The sequence below is a fragment of the Panthera onca genome, chromosome X, assembly GCF_046562875.1.
Source record: "Panthera onca isolate mPanOnc1 chromosome X, mPanOnc1 haplotype 2, whole genome shotgun sequence".
Lineage (NCBI taxonomy): Eukaryota > Metazoa > Chordata > Mammalia > Carnivora > Felidae > Panthera > Panthera onca.
This window is the reverse complement of record NC_138357.1, coordinates 13,645,337-13,664,379: the sequence shown is the minus strand read 5'-3', so window position 1 is coordinate 13,664,379 and position 19,043 is coordinate 13,645,337. Positions and strand designations below refer to the sequence as shown.

The window sequence follows — 19,043 nt, the reverse complement described above, 5'->3', positions numbered from 1 at the left end:
TCTTGCCAGACAGATATAGACGGGAAAGTGGCATCCAAGAAGGGGAGCTCTCTTGCCCCCCTGCTCTGGACTGGCAAAAGGATATCTGAGAAACCCTATTCTCACCCCCTTTAGCCCACCACATGAACATCCACTGAGGTTCAAGCCACCAGAACGGCCAAAATATTTGAGTATTCACTTCTGCCATTCTAATAGCACCCCCAAAGTTCCCTCCCAGCCCTGCCCTCTCTGGAAGGGTCCGGGCTGTGAAATTCTCTCCCTTCCTTAGTTTCTCCTGCAAAGGAGGCAGTGAGGAAAAGAATGGATACCGCCAATAAGACAGAGAAGCCCGGAACAAAAAGAAGGAGGCTCTCAAACAGAACGTTTGCATGCACAAGGTGAGTAGGGCTGTGGGGAAGTGAGAGGTTATTTAATTCAACCCAGGAGGAAACGGACGACCCCATCACACAGTTCATGAACAATGATGGGCCGAGACCTTAGGGCTCCAACTCACTTGAAAGTTCTGGAGATACTGAGCCCTTTGAGAAGGAGTTGAAAGCTATGGACCCCAATGGCCAACAAGTGCGCATTTACACCGACTTTCCAGGGGTCCTAGACACTTGTTTACAATTTAGATTATCGAGCTCTCTTCCTAAGGTTCTGATTTAGCAGATCAGGAGGAAGGAGGCAGCCTGTTTTTTGCTAGCAAACCCTACAGGTGATTCTTCAGGCAAGCTTGAGAAACAGTGCTCCGAAGCAGTAAACCCCTAAACTGGCTGTGCCTGAGACTCAGCTGAGGAGATTTATTGAAAACTGTAGGTTCCTAAGCTTCTCCTGAATCAAATTCTCACGGTGGGGGACGTATGTGACAGGAAGCGAGGCCGATGCCCAGGCAGGTTCTGGAAGCTCTCGTCTAGCGGTCCCTGGACTGAAGATGAGTAACCTGTGTCTGACCCCCTGCAGGCTACCCCCTTGGCAGTCTGGCCTGCCCGGGGCCCCGGTGGCCACGACAGGCACCAGGTCCTTCACTGTTTGACATAGGACCGACACGGAGCAGGGCACCTGGTACAAGGATAGCTCGGTTTCTTCAAAGCAAACTTGCAAAATGTCAGCTCCACGAAGGCACAGACCGTCATCTATTCTGCTCACCACTGTATCCGCAGTGTCTATGGCATAACACAGGAAGTCCAATAAATATTAACACATGAATTAGTATAACTAAAATCCATTAAACTGGAGTGTGACTGTCAAATGTGTGAATCTATAGATTTGTTTCTACGGCCAACAAGCCTGCTAATAACAACCCTTGAACTCGAATAATCAATGTGAAAATCGCTACTATCTTAGTCGTGTAGGATCAATATCCCCATCGACCAAACTCTATGTAGCTGGCACTGTCTTTGATGTCTTCCACACATCTCATTCCATCTTTAAAATAGGCATGTGAGGAGTGCCCGGCAGGCTCAGTCAGTCAAGCGTCCTACTCTCGGTCATGATCTCATGGTTCGTGAGTTCGAGCCCCACATCAAGGCTCCGTGCCGACAGTGTAGAGCCTGCTTGGGATTCTCTCTCCGCCCCTCCCGCCACCCCACTTATCACAACAAATAAATAAATAAATAAATAAAGTTAAAAATTTTTGAACAAAAGAATAAATAAAATAGGCATGTGAGAAAAATGTAACTGTCTCCCGTTTTCGAGACGCTTACAAAGACTATTTGCCCAAGATCGCACGATGAGTAAGTATAGGAACTCACATGTGAACCCAGATCCCTAAAATCCATGCTTTTAACCGTGTAGCCACTTTTACATGGAAGATGGCCTGCTGTAAAGTAGAAATTATATCCCAAATTAAACTAGCAATATTAAATCCAGATGGAATGATGCTGCCATTCTAAGGGCTTTTGGTATGGTTTGGAGTTTCAAAGTAAAGGAACATTTAAAGAAACCTAGGAAGCTATGCTGACCCACTGAGGTTAAGTAACGCATTTACTGAGCCAGTGTTTTGGGAAAAGGGCCCTTGAGGAGGTTACAATCTAGTTGGGGAGCTAGAACACAAGCAGGTGAAAAGTTCATCATGAGATTTATCCAAAATAGCCCATGAACAGAACACTGCCAGAAGCCCAGAGTAGGGAGTGAGCAGTTCCTGCGGGGGGGGGGGGGGGGGGGGGGGGAAAGAGAGGCTTCCTGGAGGCTGTGGCGTAAGCTTGGACGTGAAGAATCGTAACACGAAGAAATAATAGGTAGAGCATTCTAGAGCAAGCAACGGTAGGAGCCGGGGCAGAAAAGGCAGTTTGAAGACAAGAATATGAGCAATAAGTTGCTTATATTATTTTTATTATATGATTAGTATCATCACATATGTTCACTGTAGAGACAAAGTACAAATAAAAATAAACTATAAATATTCTATAAGCCAACCACCCAGAGATTCCTTTTGGTGTCTATCCTTTCAGGATTTATTCTAAGTATACTGCGTGTCTATTTATTTAGACATATGCCTATTGGTGTACATGCATTTCATTTTATATTTACAGATGTACACATGCATATGTGTATCTTGACACATGCACATTCATATATGCACATTTATGAAATACCAGTAAGGTTTGCGGAGCCCAGGGAGACGGCTCTCTGGGTGGTGCAGAATGACTGTTCACTCGCACAGGGCACAAAATCACCTTCTCTCCTTCATCACCCCCAAGTCCACACCCAGAGTGCACACACTAAAAGAGACGGTGTGGACGATTATTGAACAACACAGAAAAACATTCTAGTATGTCGTTGAGAGAAAAGAGCAGGTTATATAGTATATACTGCATGATCCCACACATCCTTAAGGATAATTACCCACGTATATGCATGCATGCTACAATTCAGAGAAAAAAGACTGGAAGGAAAATCTCAGAAGCCTAACCTAGGAGGAGGAACCCTTGGATGAGATTTTCTGATCTATGCTCTTAAGATTTTCCAAACTGTCCCCCGCAAACGTGCATTCTCTTGTAATCCGGAGGGGGGGAAAAAAATCGGTGCGATGAAACATAGGCAAGGCAAGAGCACACAAATGAATTCAAATCGGGCCCCGAACGTACTGCTCAAGACGCATCCTGGGTTTCTGAGCAGCTAAAACCGAATTAGCATTGACCATCAGCCGGAGGGAGAAAGCAAAGCTCTCGCGTTGGCCGAGCCCCCGACTTCAAGGCTTTGATTGGGATCTGCCTTCCGCGTCCGCCCGCGGGGCGTCCGGCCGGTGGGTCGCGCGCGGCGAGGGCGAGGACGGCCCTGACGGCCGGAGGGGGACCCGCGGCCCCGCTTCCCCGGGCCCCGCCCGGCCGCCACCATCTTAAGGCCGCCTCCCACCGGCTGCAGCGCGCCCGCCGCCGCCGCCGCCGCCGCCGCCGGGACGCGAGGCCGAGCCCTTCCCCCGCCTGCAGCCGCCCGCGCCGCCGCGGCCCCGGGAGCCGGAGCCCTGCCCCGGCCGCGGCTCGCTCCGCGGCGTCCCGACGCCAGCCGGCCGGGCCGCGGGCACCCGGGCCGGGGGGCACGGCCGGCCGCCGCCGCCGCCTGGAAGGAGCTTCGTCATGCCCGGCGCCCGAGCAGCGCCTCGCCAAGTTTCACCTTCGGTGACACAACTTTTCCGTGTTTCTTTTTTAGGCAGCCGCCACATCACGAGGCTAATGAGCACACTGAGGTCTGTAATAAAGCCACCGGCCAGGTCCGCGGCGACCGAGGGACGCGGGTAACCAGAACGGTCAGGGCTACGGTCCGGGCTCCCCCCCCCGCCCCCCCCCCAGCTAGTCGCAAAACAAATACTCCCCGGACCGACCGCATCGAGGAGCGTCCGGCCCTGCTTCCAGCAGAACGGCTCTCACATCGTTCCCTGCGCTCGGGAAACCACGCGCAAATCCCAGAGCTCTTGGAAGTCTTAATGTTCAACCCCACCCCCACCCCCACCCCGCCAGGGGACAGGCAGGCACACGCACAGAGAATCAAAGGCAAAGGCAAAATAAGCAGGTCAATTCACAATACTTTCAAAGTCATGCTTGAAAGGAGATTCTGAAAATATCTATAGGCATATTCAAGAACTGCGCTCAGCCTGCCTTCTTTGGGTTGTTTACTTCTACTTTTAACAGCAAGCTAAATATTTTAGGAACTCGATCTGTTTACTCACCCCCCCCCCCACCCTGGTTCAAGAGCAGTAGAAATGCTACCTCCACAATTCGGAGGGATTTTTGAGAAGCGGGTTTCACGTTTGTTATTCAACTTACCTATAACCACGCAGTACACCCCTCGCCGTTAATTACGGCTGTTAAACACGGGTTCCGCAGAACAGCAACTACATGCTTCCGAACTTTGAGAACTATAATTAATATGCTCGTTCAAGGCGTGTGTCTCCATTAACGAGATATATTTTTGGAAATATTATCTAACTGAAGGCAGCATAAATAGTATAAAAAGTAAAGCTCACACTTTTTTTGTATTTTTTCCGTTTAAAATGAGTTACATAATAAGTAGTGAAAAGCCTCTTCCACGGAGCTACCCTTTTAAGGGGTGGATTTCTTCACTCAAGTCAATATAGCTATCAAGGGAGAAAATCCAGAAATGAGAATCCTCCAATGCGCCCAGCATCCCCTAAGGAACCTCATTCAGTTAATGAAACCACTGACATCTGTTGACAAGAAAAGGAGGGGGAAGAAAAGAGGAGAGGGAGGGAGGGAGAGGGAATAGGGTAGGGGTGAGAAAGAGAAGGAACTGAGACAGGATTCTGACAAGAGACAGACTGAAAGCGTATGCCATGTAACAGGGGGAAAAAAATAAACAATTGCGAGTTTTACCCAGCAGCGAATTCAGAGGAAGTGTAATCTTTAGAACATAGGTGAAGCAAGTTCCCAGACGCAGCTCTGGAGCAAAGCACCATTATTTTCAAACTGACGGCTGCTTAAGTCTTAAAACTCGCAGTCAGGACCAACTGAAGGAAGACACACAATGAAAAGTAAAAAGGCAGGATGTCCAAGGCCAAAGAGAATGAAGGGCAACCGCAAGGCAGGGCGGGGTTTCTCTCATCTCTGTGCACCCAGGGCCCAGCACAGTGCCTGGTAGGGAAAAGTCACTCAGCAGATGTTCAGAGATTCATGCAGCTGCACAAAAACCGCAGCCCTGGAGCAATCATGCGTGCATGTATAGGCACACTCTTCCTAATCATGTCCACACTGGCCAACAGGAAGTCATTTTGTCTCTGTGCAAACCTGTGATTAGAAAAGAATCACCTGTGATGCCTAGGGAGCGCTATGACGCAGGGTTTAAGAGGTGGATTTGAAGTCGGTCAGACCTGGCTCAAACCCTCTACCGTCTTGCTAGCTAAGTGACCTCAGGCGGGCCTCGGTCTCTGAGGCTCAGTTTTCTCTTCTGTCAAATGGGAGTGATTATAGGGCATATATTTATCCTGGATAGACTGTTAGGAAGAATGCAGGAGATTTCGCGTCAAATCCCTTCGTGCTTAGAAAAACTGTTAAGACCCTAACCAAAATTATGTCTCCAACCAACCAAGGTGTCTGAAAGTCAACCAGAGACGGTAATTCCTTAAGCTCTGCCTCTGGCAATCCTTAATGAAGATGTAAGTATCCCCAGGCATCTATCGGATTAAGCCACAGGGAGACAGAGACAGAGCCTTTCTCTGACACACAGCTTTCTGATCTGACAATAAACTGGAAATGAACATAGCACAGTACCAAGGAGTTTTGGTACCTACATTGCACCCTCATTCACTAATCACTACAACGCCAGTCACTGTGTTAGGTCCCACCCACGACCTATGTGACCTCGTCACGCTATGTTCGATCTGTAAGCTTCACTTTCTCATCTCTGAGTCCGCAAACACTAATCACTACTTTGTTTGGCTGTCGTGAGGATTAAATGGGACATACGTAAAAATAATACATGGCTGCTAAATAAGCACTCAATAATTTAGAAGCTACTATAATCACAACTGTGATCAGTACTGGCGCTGCTATTAAATGCTGAATCAAACCTACCCCTGCTTAAAGGAGATCCTCATCTGGCCAAAATCATTCCACAAGTACTCCTCATGGGCCTGCCAAGTCCAAGACCCTGTTGAGTGCCCTGGTGGGGGGAGGAGGGCTCCCAAGAAACCAGAGAAAGGGTGTTAAGTGGGTCCTGAAAGGAGAGGTGACTAGGTGGCAGAAACAAAGACTGCATACTGCTTGATTCCATTTATATGAAATTCGATAACAGGCAAAACTAAAACAGGGTGACCGAAATCAAAAGAGAAGTTGCCTCTGAAGAGGCAATGACGAGAAAAGAACACGCGAGAACCCTCTGGGGTGCTGAAAACCTTCTAGATTTTGATTTTGATGCTCATTACATGGGTGTAAACATTTGTCAAAGTTAATCAAGACGCACACTTAAGATCTGTGTATGGTACTGTGTATAATCTTCAATTACACAAAAGGAAATTGAGTTCATAATTTTTTTTTTTTTTTAAATTAACTCTTTTCCAGTTTGGCCTCTGACCAGGCCTGCCTTTCATCGGAAGATTTTTTTTTTTTTTTCCTTTCTTCCTCGGCCCTCCTGACAGGATCCAGAAAGAACACACATGCTGAGAATTCCTTTAGGCCAAAGAGGGACTGTGCAAACCAAATCTGAGGTCTGTGCGGAAGGGTGAGGGCAGGCGGGCCAGGCAAGCAACCGGACTCATTCCAGCCCAACTGCACCTCCTAGGATATCAACCCAAACCTTCCACCAACAGAAGCCGGGGGTGCTGCCAGAGTTTAAAAGAATCAGGGACACCTACTACCCTCTGCCCTTTGCCTATGGAGGTCATTAGCCAGTGGCACGAATACCATTTCCATTTGAAAATCAATACTAAAAGCAATTTCGAAGGGCAGAGGCAGAGTAGGGCCTGGGGACTGCCTTTACCTCCAGTAATCCCAACATACGGGGTCATCGTAATTGGTGCTTCATGTCTGTTACAAACCCAGGTCCTTAATAGAATAGTCCCCATTTCCATCATACCCCGAGAATCAAGAACTTCTCTCCTGTCTAAGAGGAAACTCCCATGTTCAGAGTTAATACCCTGGAAAACACTGCTTTAGAGAAAAAATAAACAACCTGCCAACTCAAGGCGAAATTAGACCCGCAGGCCGGAGAGGCGGTCATAATGATTGCTATATACTATTTCACCTTCTGCAGGAAATTAACGCATTTACCCAGAAATCCACATCCCTGATGAATGTTTCATCAAGATATGGCATTCACCAAAGTGACAAGAATGCCGCATTAAAAAGATGTCAGAAATCCGATTCAAGCGCGTTTGTAGAACCAGTATATCGCAAACAGATAAGCTACATGAGAAGTTGGCGCGGACTAAGGTGAATCACGTTACTCAGTACAACAAACGTGAAATCCACTCCTCAGCCTGTGCTGAGAAATCCTGGGGCTAATGTGTCTTCTGGAGAGGCAAACAGAAATTGGTGACTGTCGACAATGATTTATGCAGACGTCTGTCTCCTCTACTAAATACTAAAACCACAGTATGTGCCGAATCTTTACATTTCAAAGAGCGTGTTAGCTTTGGCAAGGTAAGAGATGTGGGGGATGCCCTCCACCCGAAGTATTTTTAACTCATGGGTTTTTTTTTTTTTTTCTCTCCCTGAATTGTTTAATCGTGGCAATTATTTTCTATTCCTTTCAAATTTCTCAACTCCAAAAATATAAGCCATAACGAAGCAGACACTAGAAAGCCTTTTTATTGGATATATTTGAGGAGCTCCAACACATTCCGGTCATTCCGTGTTGATTGTAATTCCCAGAATGAGGAGTTGATTTGAACATGAAGCAGCACAGCTGCAAAGAGACCATGTCCCAACTTGAAGCTGCTAAGGAAGAGCACTGGGGAGTGTGACGTGTCTTCTGCACCTATCCCCAAGAAGAGACGAACGTTCCTGATTCGAGATCTCCCTGGCCACACACCCTCACCGAGGCGGTGATCACTTTCGGCATAGAAGAAAACATGGCGTTTATGACACTCCATAAAACCACTGGTCCGTGATGATTTATTCACAAGGTGAAAAAACAGGTCCCTACACAAGCAAGAGGTAGATTATGGTTGTTCGTTTTTCAATAAGAGGTCACCAACGTCATGATTTCTTGTGGGTAAGATACCTCTAAACACCTGCTTCGCTGGGCCCACATCCGAGAAGGACACTTGACAGAAGTGATTACAGTAATCCACCAAGACCAAGATGATCTTTTGGAATGGCATTCGGGGTTCAATACTTGACATGCTGGCTGCCTGACCACAATGCCCTGTCCTTAGGAATGGTTAGAGACGCTATTGGAAAGGGCCAGGAAGGGAGGAGAAAATAAGCCGTGCCTGTAAATGCACGCTGGCACCACAATCCATTATAGCAACAGCTGTGCAAGTGGCTTCTTGGACTATGTGTGGAATTGTCCTCCATCACCAGCCTGACGCCAGACCATCTCACCAAGAGAATCCACAGCCCACGTCCCGTGGCCTTGAAACTCGCCTGGCTGAGATGGCTCTCCATAAGCACAAGGGGGGAAAGGTGGTTCAAAAAACACACCCAACTCCCGGCAGGTAATTGCAAGCCAAATGGCACTTTGGAAATCAAGAGTTGGCTAGCACTTTTACTCAGTCCAGGGATGATTTGGTGTTATCTGTAGCAGGCTACATGTTTTCTGAATGCCACAGAACACAGTTGCAATAAACCAGACACAGCCTCAACCGAGTGCTTTTCCAACAGAGAACTGCCGAAAAGATTTTATGTGACAGGGTAGAGAAGGGTGAGTCAAAGCTAAGTGAATATCCACTTCCACAAACAAATGTTATGCTTTCTTCTTCCCTGAAATGGAAACAGGTCCTCCTGTTCAGAAGCTGAGTGCTACTAGCTATATACACATCTGCCAACGTAAAACTTCATGCAAAGCCGAAATAAATGCAGGAGAGGTGATATGCTACACAAGAGGCCATTTTAACAGTTTCGAACAGAATCGAGATTCCCCCCCTCCCCACCACCCACAAAAGAGGACAGGCTATCTTGTCTGGCTACGTTACCGAAAAGATTATGGAAAAGATCATGGCCCATCGCTGAGACTGGTCTTAACCCCAACGAGTTGAAAAAAACATCATTTAAAGACAATTGGCAATTTATGTGCTCTGAAAGCCCTATTTCATTCAGCAGCACAAAATAACTTACTGATTACCTACTATCTGTGCTTTCAAAACTCTGGAAACACTATAATCTACTATAATCTTCTATGTAGTTACGATAGGCTGTGGGCATGAACCCCAAATGATGGGGTGGGAGGCTGAATTTAAATGAACAGTAGGCTCTGAAAACAGATTATGAAATTCATTCAAATGACTGACTTGATTCCATCATCTGTCACACTGTTGTTCGAAATCAAATGTGTGTATATTCAAAGTATCTGTTAAATGTTCAATCCTACATCTCGCCATGTTGCAAAGGGTGTGCACGTGAGTTTCCTAAACTTAAAAAAAATCAAAAATGGCCCATACGTAGGAAATTTGTAAATAACCAAACCTCTTTATGAAGATGGTCAGAAAACTTTCTCGGTTAAAAATAGAAATAGAGCTGGTATCTTTCGTCTCTAACAGAAAAAGTAGTCTTCAAAATCTGGTAGGGTAAGGCTTTTAACATACTTGAAAGGAGAAAATACTAACGAGTATTACGCACTGGCTATTTTCAAAATGCTCTAAATTCAACAACCAACGGAGGCAAAAATGGGACTTCGGCTCTCAGCAGCCATAAGATTCCCATCTCCTAGGGAAAGGTAACTCCCTTCTTAAAAGTTGCCTTATCAAATTACTTTAATTTCTTCTAATTACAACCATAATTCCAAATGCTAATTACATAATTCCTGCAGAGAGGTATTCGGTTTCAAATGTGGTTGAGTCAACATGAGAAAATGTTATGACATACGCCTAGTAAAAATTTTCACCATGGAGTTACAAAAACCTGTCCTAATGTTTCCAGACCTGTTACTCCATTCTGGACGGTTGGAAATTACATTCCTAAACCACCAACTCACTTTCCACGAGTGAATTTGGATTCAGGGTCCTCCCAAAGGTCACCTGAAATAAACCTTAGGTAACCACCTGCTGGAAATCAGGAACCAAAGTTCCAGAAACAAACCTGAAATACTCCCAGCTTCAGAAAGGAAATCACTTCCCTAGATCAATGTGGTGCTACAATCTTCTTCCATTGTGGTTACCTCTCTGGGTCCTGGTTACCTCTCTGGGTCCTCATCGCAAAACAAAACCTTTTAACAACTCTGAAGTCATTTTCTCTTAAAGGTACAAATGCCTGTTTAAGACAAACCACAATTAGGAAAGCTCTGGAAATGCACACTCAAGAGTTCCACTTTCTAAGTGACTGTTTCAATTCATCTGCGCACCTCCAACAGCCAGCAGCTATGAGCGGGTCCGAAGGGGCTGAACTCTAGCCTTGAGCCAGGCCAGTGGCAACACAGACCCTTAGGACAACGGATCTATACTCCCTACAAACTTCCGGGCCTTTCTTCAACGCTTCGCCTAGTGGGAAGAGATCGACTCCATTTAGAAACAAGGATAAAGGCCCTGAGCTGAAGACTTTGACAACTTTCAGCGGGGGAGGGCTGGTGCTGCCCTAGAATCTCCCGGGAAAGCAAGCTCTGAGATGGGGAGAGGCGAGAAGGAGGAGATGAGAAAAAGGAATAGGGACAGGAGTGGGAGGGAAGGGGGCCCCAGGGTGCAGGGAGGGATTAGGGCCCCGTGAACGAAAGGTGGGGCTCCCTCGCTGCAGCCCCACTTCCGCAGCGTGGACCCTGGACTCGGTGTGGGTCGCTGCGGTTCAGCGTGCCTGGGGCCCTCCGAGCCGGTCCGACCCGCTCCAGTGTCTCCTCTATAGCCATTCCGGACACTTGAGTCCAAGGCACCTGCCTTTTCCCAACTGCTCTTACCACACCCCTCTCTGCGCCTCTCCCTGCACGCGGGTCTCCAAGGATGCTACCTCCAGTTTACGTCCCTGAGCTAAGCCGGGTCCTTAGCAAGGCAACAGCTAACGCTGGCGGGGGTCGGGGCGGGGGTCGGGGCGGGCGGGGGAGACCACCCCCCCCCTTCCTTCTGGGTTCTCCCCAGTGTGAGCCCTTCTCTGCTGCGCCTCCCCAACCCGCCGGTGGGAGGCCCCAGGCCAAGACGCACACTCCGGGGGACCGGCGGCCGGGAGCCCCGGGCCAGGTGGCTGAACCCCAGACAGCGGAGGGAGGGGACTCCCCCCTCCCGCGGAGGCCCGCTCCCGCTGGGCACTAGTGGCGAGGGGACAACAGCCTTTGTTCTCCCGGGGCTTGGCGAGGCTGCGCTGCCGAGGCGCAGCGCGGGCGGCGCCGGGGCACCCGGATTGCTCACTTTTGCACGCGGCGTGTCGAAGGTTGCAAGCTCCCGCCTTCTGGGGAGGGGGTAGAGACTTGGGGAGTAGGGGGTGTGAGGGGGAAAGGAGCGTGGGGGGAGGGGTCTCGCGTCTCGGCCAGGCTCTTTGTTTGCATTGGGGGCGGGGAGAGGGGGTTGGAGGTGGATTGGAGCTTGGGTCTGTGAGAGTGGGGCAGATTCCTGAGTATGTCACCATGTTGCACCCGCGCAGCACACATAATGCACACTCGCGCACACGCACACACACACACAGGCACTCGCACGGATAGGCGGCCGGCCGGCAGCAGGCAGCGCTGTTCCCGGCGCTCCGGGCTGCAGCAGCTCCGGCCGCCCGCAGCGCCACCACGGTGCGTCCAGAGGGGGAGTGGAAGAGGCTGGAGGCACTCGCGGGGCGACAATTCCACGAGGAAGGAGGGAAAGTGGTGCGACCCCAGCCCCCCTCCCCCAGCGGCCCGGCCCCCCTTTCTCGCCCGGGGTCGCAGAGGTCACGGGCAGCTTAGGCTCCGGCACGGAGGCAGGGAGGCAGCGAGCCGCCGAAGGGCGGCGCGCACGCGAAGGGGCGAGGGAAACCAAGGGAAGGGAAGCCGGCGGGCGGGCTGGCTTACCCTTAGAAGCATCTTTCTCCTCTTTGGGCTTGGTCACCTTTCCACTCATAGATCCCAGCTTGCTTGACAAGGGTCGCCCAGGAGACGGAAGTCCTCGCCGAGCGGGCCGGACTTCGGAGAGTGCTTAGGGCGGCAAGTCGCGACCGCAGCCTCCCCTCGGTGTGGCTCGGGGCGGGATCCGCTTTTCCCCCACCGCTGCTGCCGCCGCCGCCGCCGCCGCCGCCGCCGCCGCTGCCTACGAGAGAGTGGGGAGGAAAGGAGAGGGGTGAAGGAGGAGCCGCCGTCGCCGCCGCCGCCGCCGCCGCCGCCGCCGCGAGCCCGATCGGCCGGCCGCGGGAGGAGCCGCTCGCCTGGCTCCAGAAGTGAAGAGACAAAGCGGCGCGGCGCTCCCTCCGCGCCCCGCGCCCGCCGCGCCCGCCCAGGGCCGCGCTCGCAACCCCCGGGGCCGCCGGGAGGTGCGGCCGGGACTCCCGGCTCCGCCGCCGGCCTCCCCGGGCTCCGCGCGGGCCGCTCGCCGGGCCGGCGCGGGCCGCGCGGGGAATCGCCCGGGTGGGCTGCCCGCGCGCCGGCGGGCTGCTCTCCCCCGCCCCCTCCCCCCCACCTCCCGATCCGCTGCGGGCCGCCAACTCCATCAAAATAAAGACCCGAGGAAGGCTGAAAACAATCAAAACGAAGACGAAAATATTCACTTAAAAATAACGAGCCTCCCCGAAAGGGAAATGTTTGAACATGTGATGAGCAACGTGTGAGCCTGTTACACCGCAGAGCCGCGCAGCTCGTCGCCCGCGGGGAACCGAGAGGGGAGGGTCGCCCCTTTCTTTCTGTTCCGTCCGTCTGCAGGTTGCTATTCTTTTGCCCCCAGGGGGGACCCGAGCGGCTCGCGGGCGGAGGAGCGGGAACCGATGGCCCTTACCTGCTCTCTCCCTCCACCCACACCCCCTCGGAGCTCGCCCGCTCCCTCGCTCGCGCTCTCCTTCCCCAGAACTCTCCGGTCCCAGAGAGCCGCGAATTCAGCCCGCGGCGCCTTCTATATAAACGGCAAGGTGTGGGCACGCGGGGGGGCGGGGGCCGGCGAGGGCGGGGCCCGCACGGAGCCGCCTGCCGGCTGTAGTAAAAGGAGAGCTCGGCAGGGGCGCGCCGACGTCAGCCGCCGGTTGGCAAAACCCCGGCGAGCCCGGCGGAGAGCGGGCGAGCGTGGCGGCCGGGCGTCCCCGGGCCCCCCGCCCCGGGCGGGCAGGGCCTGCGGGCGCCGCCGGAGCGGGCTCGCGCTCCGGGGCCGCGGAGATCGAAGCCCGGCGCCCCCCGCCCCACCCGCCGCCCCGGTTAGCCCCTCTGCTCCCCGGGCCCGCGCTAGTCGCCACCTACACTTTGGGGACTCCGGCTGTCGGCAAGTGCCCGCACCGAGCGGTGGAATCTCAGTCCGGGAGGGAAGTCGGCGACTCCTCGCCTCCGGCCGGCCGCCCAAGTTGAGGCAGCCGGGCTCTCCCCGGCAGGGAGAAGGGCGCGCTGGGATCTGGGTGTCACTGGGGCAGAGAGTGAAACTGACCGCGGCGGCTGCCACCTCCCACCCCCACCTCCACCCCCACACGCAGGCCCCTCCTCCTAGGGCTGAGCGCTCTGGTTGGCAAACTGGGCGCAAAAGAGCGCCCACCGTGCAGGAGAGCCAGCCCCAACCAAACGGAGTGAGGTGGCAACTGGGAGCGAGTGCTGGAGAGGGAGGAGTGGGGTGGCACGTCGCCTGGGGCACGCCGGTGACAAAACGCGGGGAAGGTCCCCGGAGATTTGAACTAGAAGGGAAAACTGCCCGGAAATTGCACCAGAGGCGGCGATTGGGGTGGGAGGAAGACCCAAGGAAAGGGATGGAGAGACGGCGGGAGTCTGGAACGAGCCCTAGGGCGAGCTGGGAAACCCTTTCCGCCCCCTCCCCCACTCATGGCCCCTGTCCGGGCGCGCGGATACCCTGAGGTTCGGGGGCTGGGGTGGGTGGCCCAGCTAACACGACCCGGTCCTCAGAGCCGTCCATTAATCAGACCAGAGGCTCCAGCCTGGCGGAGGAGACTCGGCAGCGACTCCCACGCAGAGAATCCGTTTCCCCTGGTCCCACCCAACTCCACCCGATCCTTAATTCGGTTTCGTTAATGGCATTAAACCAGGCAGAGAAATTATATAGATGGATTAGTCCCACTGAATCCCAAGCGGTAACTCAATTACAAGAGCCTGCTGTGGCTTTCAAGACCAAGAGAGTGGGCTGCGGCCCAAGCCTGCCTGGGTCTAAAGGTCGACAACCTTCGAAACTCAATTTGCAGCCCTCAGTCCTGGGGCTGGGAGGAACTCCAGGTCTGTTTTTCCTGTAAATTATATCTAATAATCTGGAGGCTGATGACACAATGTGATTATCCACCCCAAGCTTGGACCATTAATTAATACCAGTACTTGGGGAAAGGAGGAATTTCTCTTCAAATGACCGGAAATCAAAGGGGGCGGAGACTTGGGGGAGTTCAGAGGAAAGGTCCAGGGGATGCGGGTAGAGTCCTTAGACCGTGGACACCCAACTGTCCATTACCATGGATTTAGTGCCTATCTTGCGGCCAAGCTGCAGGCTAAAAGCTTTACATCATTATCTTCGTCTTCACAACAGCCCTAGGAAGTGTTGGTACTGTTATTTCCATTTTACAAATGAGAACACTGAGGCTCAGACAGGTTAAGTAAACTTGCCTGGAGGTCACACAGCTGGTAAGTGATGAAGTCTGGACCAAAAAAAAAAAAAATACAAAACAAAACCAAAGAGCCAAGACAGGAAACAGACGAGTCTCTTCAAACTCTCTTAACGCGCGCACCCACACACACACACCCACACCCACACACCCCTATTGTGTACACATAACATTTTCTTTGTCCACATATCCCCAGTAAGCAACAAGACCTTCTCTAGGGAGAAAGGTCAGTCTCTGTCTTAGGAGATATTAAGCATGATACTTATGTCCATCCCGAGCATCTCAGCTTTCCTGCAATATTAACATTTCCAGGAAAGGTCTTTGCACAGATAAGGCCTCCCCTTTCCCCTCCAAACCCTATCCACCAATGGCACCTCCAGCAAAGGTAACGTTCCTGAAAGTCAGATATATCACCCTGTTCCTCGAAGGACACGAAGAGTTAACATATAAGTAAACCTAGGTTAGTTAATATGACTCGGATGAGTCGAAGAGATGTCTGTTTCAGAGTGTTGGTGGAATCTGTCTACCCACGGACGCAAACGGGTAAAATAAAGTGTCTCTTCACCATAAACCACCCTGCAAAAGAAATAATCAGAAGAAAACAGACACCTCATGCAAGAACCATATAGTGACGTGTGCCCATATGGGGGCAAATCAGGGACATTGTAAATGCATGCATTCATGCCAGAGAGCAAGGATTACGAAGTGCCAGGATAAGCAATCTCATCTAAACAAAGCTAAAGACCCTACTAGGGAGGTCACAGCCAGGCTCTTTTGCAGAAGCCATGGGGGCTTTCCCCTTTTCAAAGTCCTGTGAGATGTTTCATATTAACAGAATGTTGTGGGTATTGGCTCAGAAAGGCACGCTCCAGTGCCAGCCCCCAAGCTACTTGGTAACCTGGGCTGGTCAGCTGGAAGACGATCTGCCACCTGTGTGAGGGTGTTTAGGGTGTCGTCTGTTCCCCACAACCACGTGGAGTGGTCTTGACGCATCTCAACAAATCCCTGGCTTAGTCGCTAACACTTTCTCTTCCCCACCCAGATCCTTCTGCCCCTTCCCGCCACGGTAGAAGTACCTTCACTTCTCAGCCTAGCAATTGGCAGGACCTGATCCCTTCTCACTGCCTTATCACTATGGTCGCGTGGTCCTGTCCATCTTGTTTCCGCCCATCCTATGAGAGAGAGCTCCATAGATCTGATAAAACATGGCGCACGGGGGTTATCTGGTGCAGTTGAGTAACTTGGGCCTGGAATGAAAGCAATACGCTAAAGCAAAATGCCACGTGGCTACACCTCTATAGAGGGCTGGGTGTTTTCCAGAGTAAGGGGCAGAGGCTTGAGTCTTTGGAAGGGAGGTGGAAAAGGTCCTGGGAGTCTCATTCTTTTGGCCCTATCATCGTTCTGGTGTCTGGTTCGTGCCAGTCCCCAAATGCCTCAAGACACCGGCCTCTGGATTCCAGGTTTGCTCACTAGAGCTCTGAAAGGCATATCATTTCTGATTCAAACCCTACAGTGTTCATCTATATCACCATTCAAGATTGCTTTTGATCGGGGGGGGGGGGGCGCGCCTGGGTGGCTCAGTCAGTTGGGCATCAGACTCTTGACGTTGGCTCAGGTCATGATCTCACAGTTGGTGATTTCAAGCCCAGCATCGGGCTCTGCGCTGAAAGAGTGGAGCCTGCTTGGGATTCTCTCTCTCCCTCTCCCTCTGCCCCTCCTATGCTCTCTCTCTCACTCAAAACAAACAAACAAACAAACAAACAAACTTAAAAAAAAAAAAAAGATTGCTTCCAATCGGAATCTTGTTTCGAATTTCTGTGATGAAAGACTTAGGTAAGAATCTCCAAAGACGGTCACTGTGGCAGTTTTAAAACACGGTCACTGGACACTATGACCTCTCCCCTTGATCCTGGGTAGGCTTGTAGCTGCTTCGATCTATAGAGTATGGCAGACGTGATGTGCTTACTCTTAGGCTACATTACCAAAGGCCATGCAGTTTCTGCCGGGCCCTCTTGGGACGTCTGTTCTGCGGAAAGCCAGCCAGCCACCGTGCATGAAATCTGCCTACTCTGGGCTCACCGGTTGACCCCGCTAGCTGACAGCCAGCGTTGATCACCAGCCAAGCAAGAGAACCACCCTGGGTGTCCAGCCCAAACCACCACGTGACTGCAGCCCCAGCCGACATCTGATTGCAACCTGGTGAGAGACCCCCTCGGCGGAGAACTCTTCAGTGGAGCCCTTCTCAAATTCCTAGCCCGTAAAGTTCTGAGCAAAATTAAATGGATGTTCTTGGCTGCTAAGTTTTAGGATATTAAGCTATACAGAAACAGCGAGCAACAATTTCTCCTGATCCCGTAGGCCTATGCCACGCCACCCTCTAGAGGTGAAGTCCCCTTGAATCCAGGCTGGCCTCGTGACTTGTTTTTACCCATAGAATGTGGCCCAAGTGATGCCGTGCCAGTTCAAGGCCTCGCCTGCCAAAGATCTGGCAGGTTCTCCTTTTTCCCTGGGGGAAGCCAGGCACCATAAGAAGGCAGATACCCTGAGACCTCTGATGTGAGGAAGCCCAAGGGGGTGATATGGAGACGTCACGGGACGTGAGGAACCTGGCCGATGGCGAGAACAGAACTCCAGACATATGGCCCCAGTCAAGCCAGTCCAGCCAGCTTCCAGCCTTCTGAGCCACGAGGCCCTAGACTTCATGGAGCGAAGAGCCATCTTGCCGCACCCTGTCCAAATTCCTGACCCACAGATTTACGTGCAAAATGGTTGTTTTAAGCCACTCAGTTTTGGGGTGAATCGTTACATACAGAAATAGATCACTGACATGCAAATCCTAGAACCATTTTGGGACCAACATGTCTCCGTTCCTTGGTTTTTCTTACAGACTGGAATGGGTTTTTAGAGTGGGTAAAAGTTATAAGACAGAGGGAGGTCAATGATTTATCCAAAAACAGCTTAATACTAAGACCTTTCCAATCTACATAAATGTGGTTTTCTGCCTCTCTTGAAATCGAACATTTGGACCGTTATGATGCAATACTGGGATGCCACTCAAGAATGAACATCTTTAAGGGACACCCGGCTGGCTCAGTCAGAAGAACACACGACTCTTGATCTCAAGGTTTCGAGTTTGAGCCCCACGGTAGATGTAGAGATTACTAAACAAAAAAAAAGTAAATAAACTTAAAAAAAAAAAAAAAAGAATGAACATCTTTAAATGTTTTATCACTTTCCCGTCCAGCGAAGGAGGAAACAATGAGCTACTGCTTGTTCAAGGATTCACTCTGGCTCCCCAAGAAGGAACATCACCAGGCAGCATCGGTTTTCCACCCAGGATCTCTAGCATTCCATAGCACGTGGAATCTGCCGGGTCAGGAGAGGCAGGTGCCCTTGATGTTCTCTACATCAGAAATCTCTACATCAGAAACGGAAGACCTAGCCATCATCCCTCCCAGCAAATAACGCACCAAAGACTTCGGGTCATGTCAGTTTCCAGAAGATTTTCAAATAGCCTCATGGTTTTAAATACTGGGTTTCTTGTTTTGTGGTAACGTTTATCCCCATGATGCCACGCTATACTCAAGGCGACCCTGAGTTAGTGACTGTTATTATCTCCGTTTTCCAGGTGAGGACACCGGCTCAGAGAGGTGAAGGTTGCAGGGAAAAGGGACACGCAGGATTGAGACGCGAGGAGCACCTTCCGCTTCCAAAGCCCCCATCTTTCCACCATAGGACCCTGCGTATTTTGTAAATGCTCTGGAATAATTAGTGCCTCTAAAATTTCCCCAAAGAGAAAGCCAAGCATGACGGCAAGAGCAGAGATCTCGGGGCCCTACTGGGCTTTCATTCATCTCCTGTCAACACCTGCCGTCTGTGTGGTAGACGGGGACAGACGTGTGCCAGCCACCCAGTTCCTCCGCCGAAGCTTTGCTGGGCCTGCTTTGTGGTTCATCTTTACCCTCTGCCCAACCCTGCCTCCTCCTGCCTTCCTTGCACGGCCACTGACCCCTAATGAATATTTTCCGTCACAAACGTCACCTGCTTCAGAGATGGCAGCCTGGGACTGGTCTCTTTTTCCCTCCAACCCTGTCTTTTTTCGTCCAGGCTTTTGACAGAGAGATTCTGAGCATCTTCCCCTTCCTCTGCCAGTTTAAGTGATCCTTTGCCTCCCACTTCCCTATCTTCTTGGGACGTGGCCTGGAGCCTTCTTTGGAGCTCCAGGGTTTGGGGCTTGGATTTCTACCTCCCCGCAGAGCACTGGTCCCCAGCTGGGACTGT

The 19,043-nt window shown here is 51.4% G+C and overlaps 1 protein-coding gene across 2 annotated transcripts in view; it reads right to left on the bottom strand.

Annotated features, from left to right (window-relative positions):
• FGF13 (fibroblast growth factor 13) overlaps positions 1-12,283 on the bottom strand; it is a 448,029-nt gene extending 435,746 nt beyond the window's left edge. For both annotated transcript variants that reach the window (XM_081793722.1, XM_081793725.1), the window contains exon 1: positions 12,049-12,283. In XM_081793722.1, the coding sequence (XP_081649848.1) occupies positions 12,049-12,097 (49 nt within the window). In that variant the 5' untranslated portion in view covers positions 12,098-12,283. The remainder of the gene's footprint in view (positions 1-12,048) is intronic.
• Positions 12,284-19,043: the final 6,760 nt, after the last annotated feature.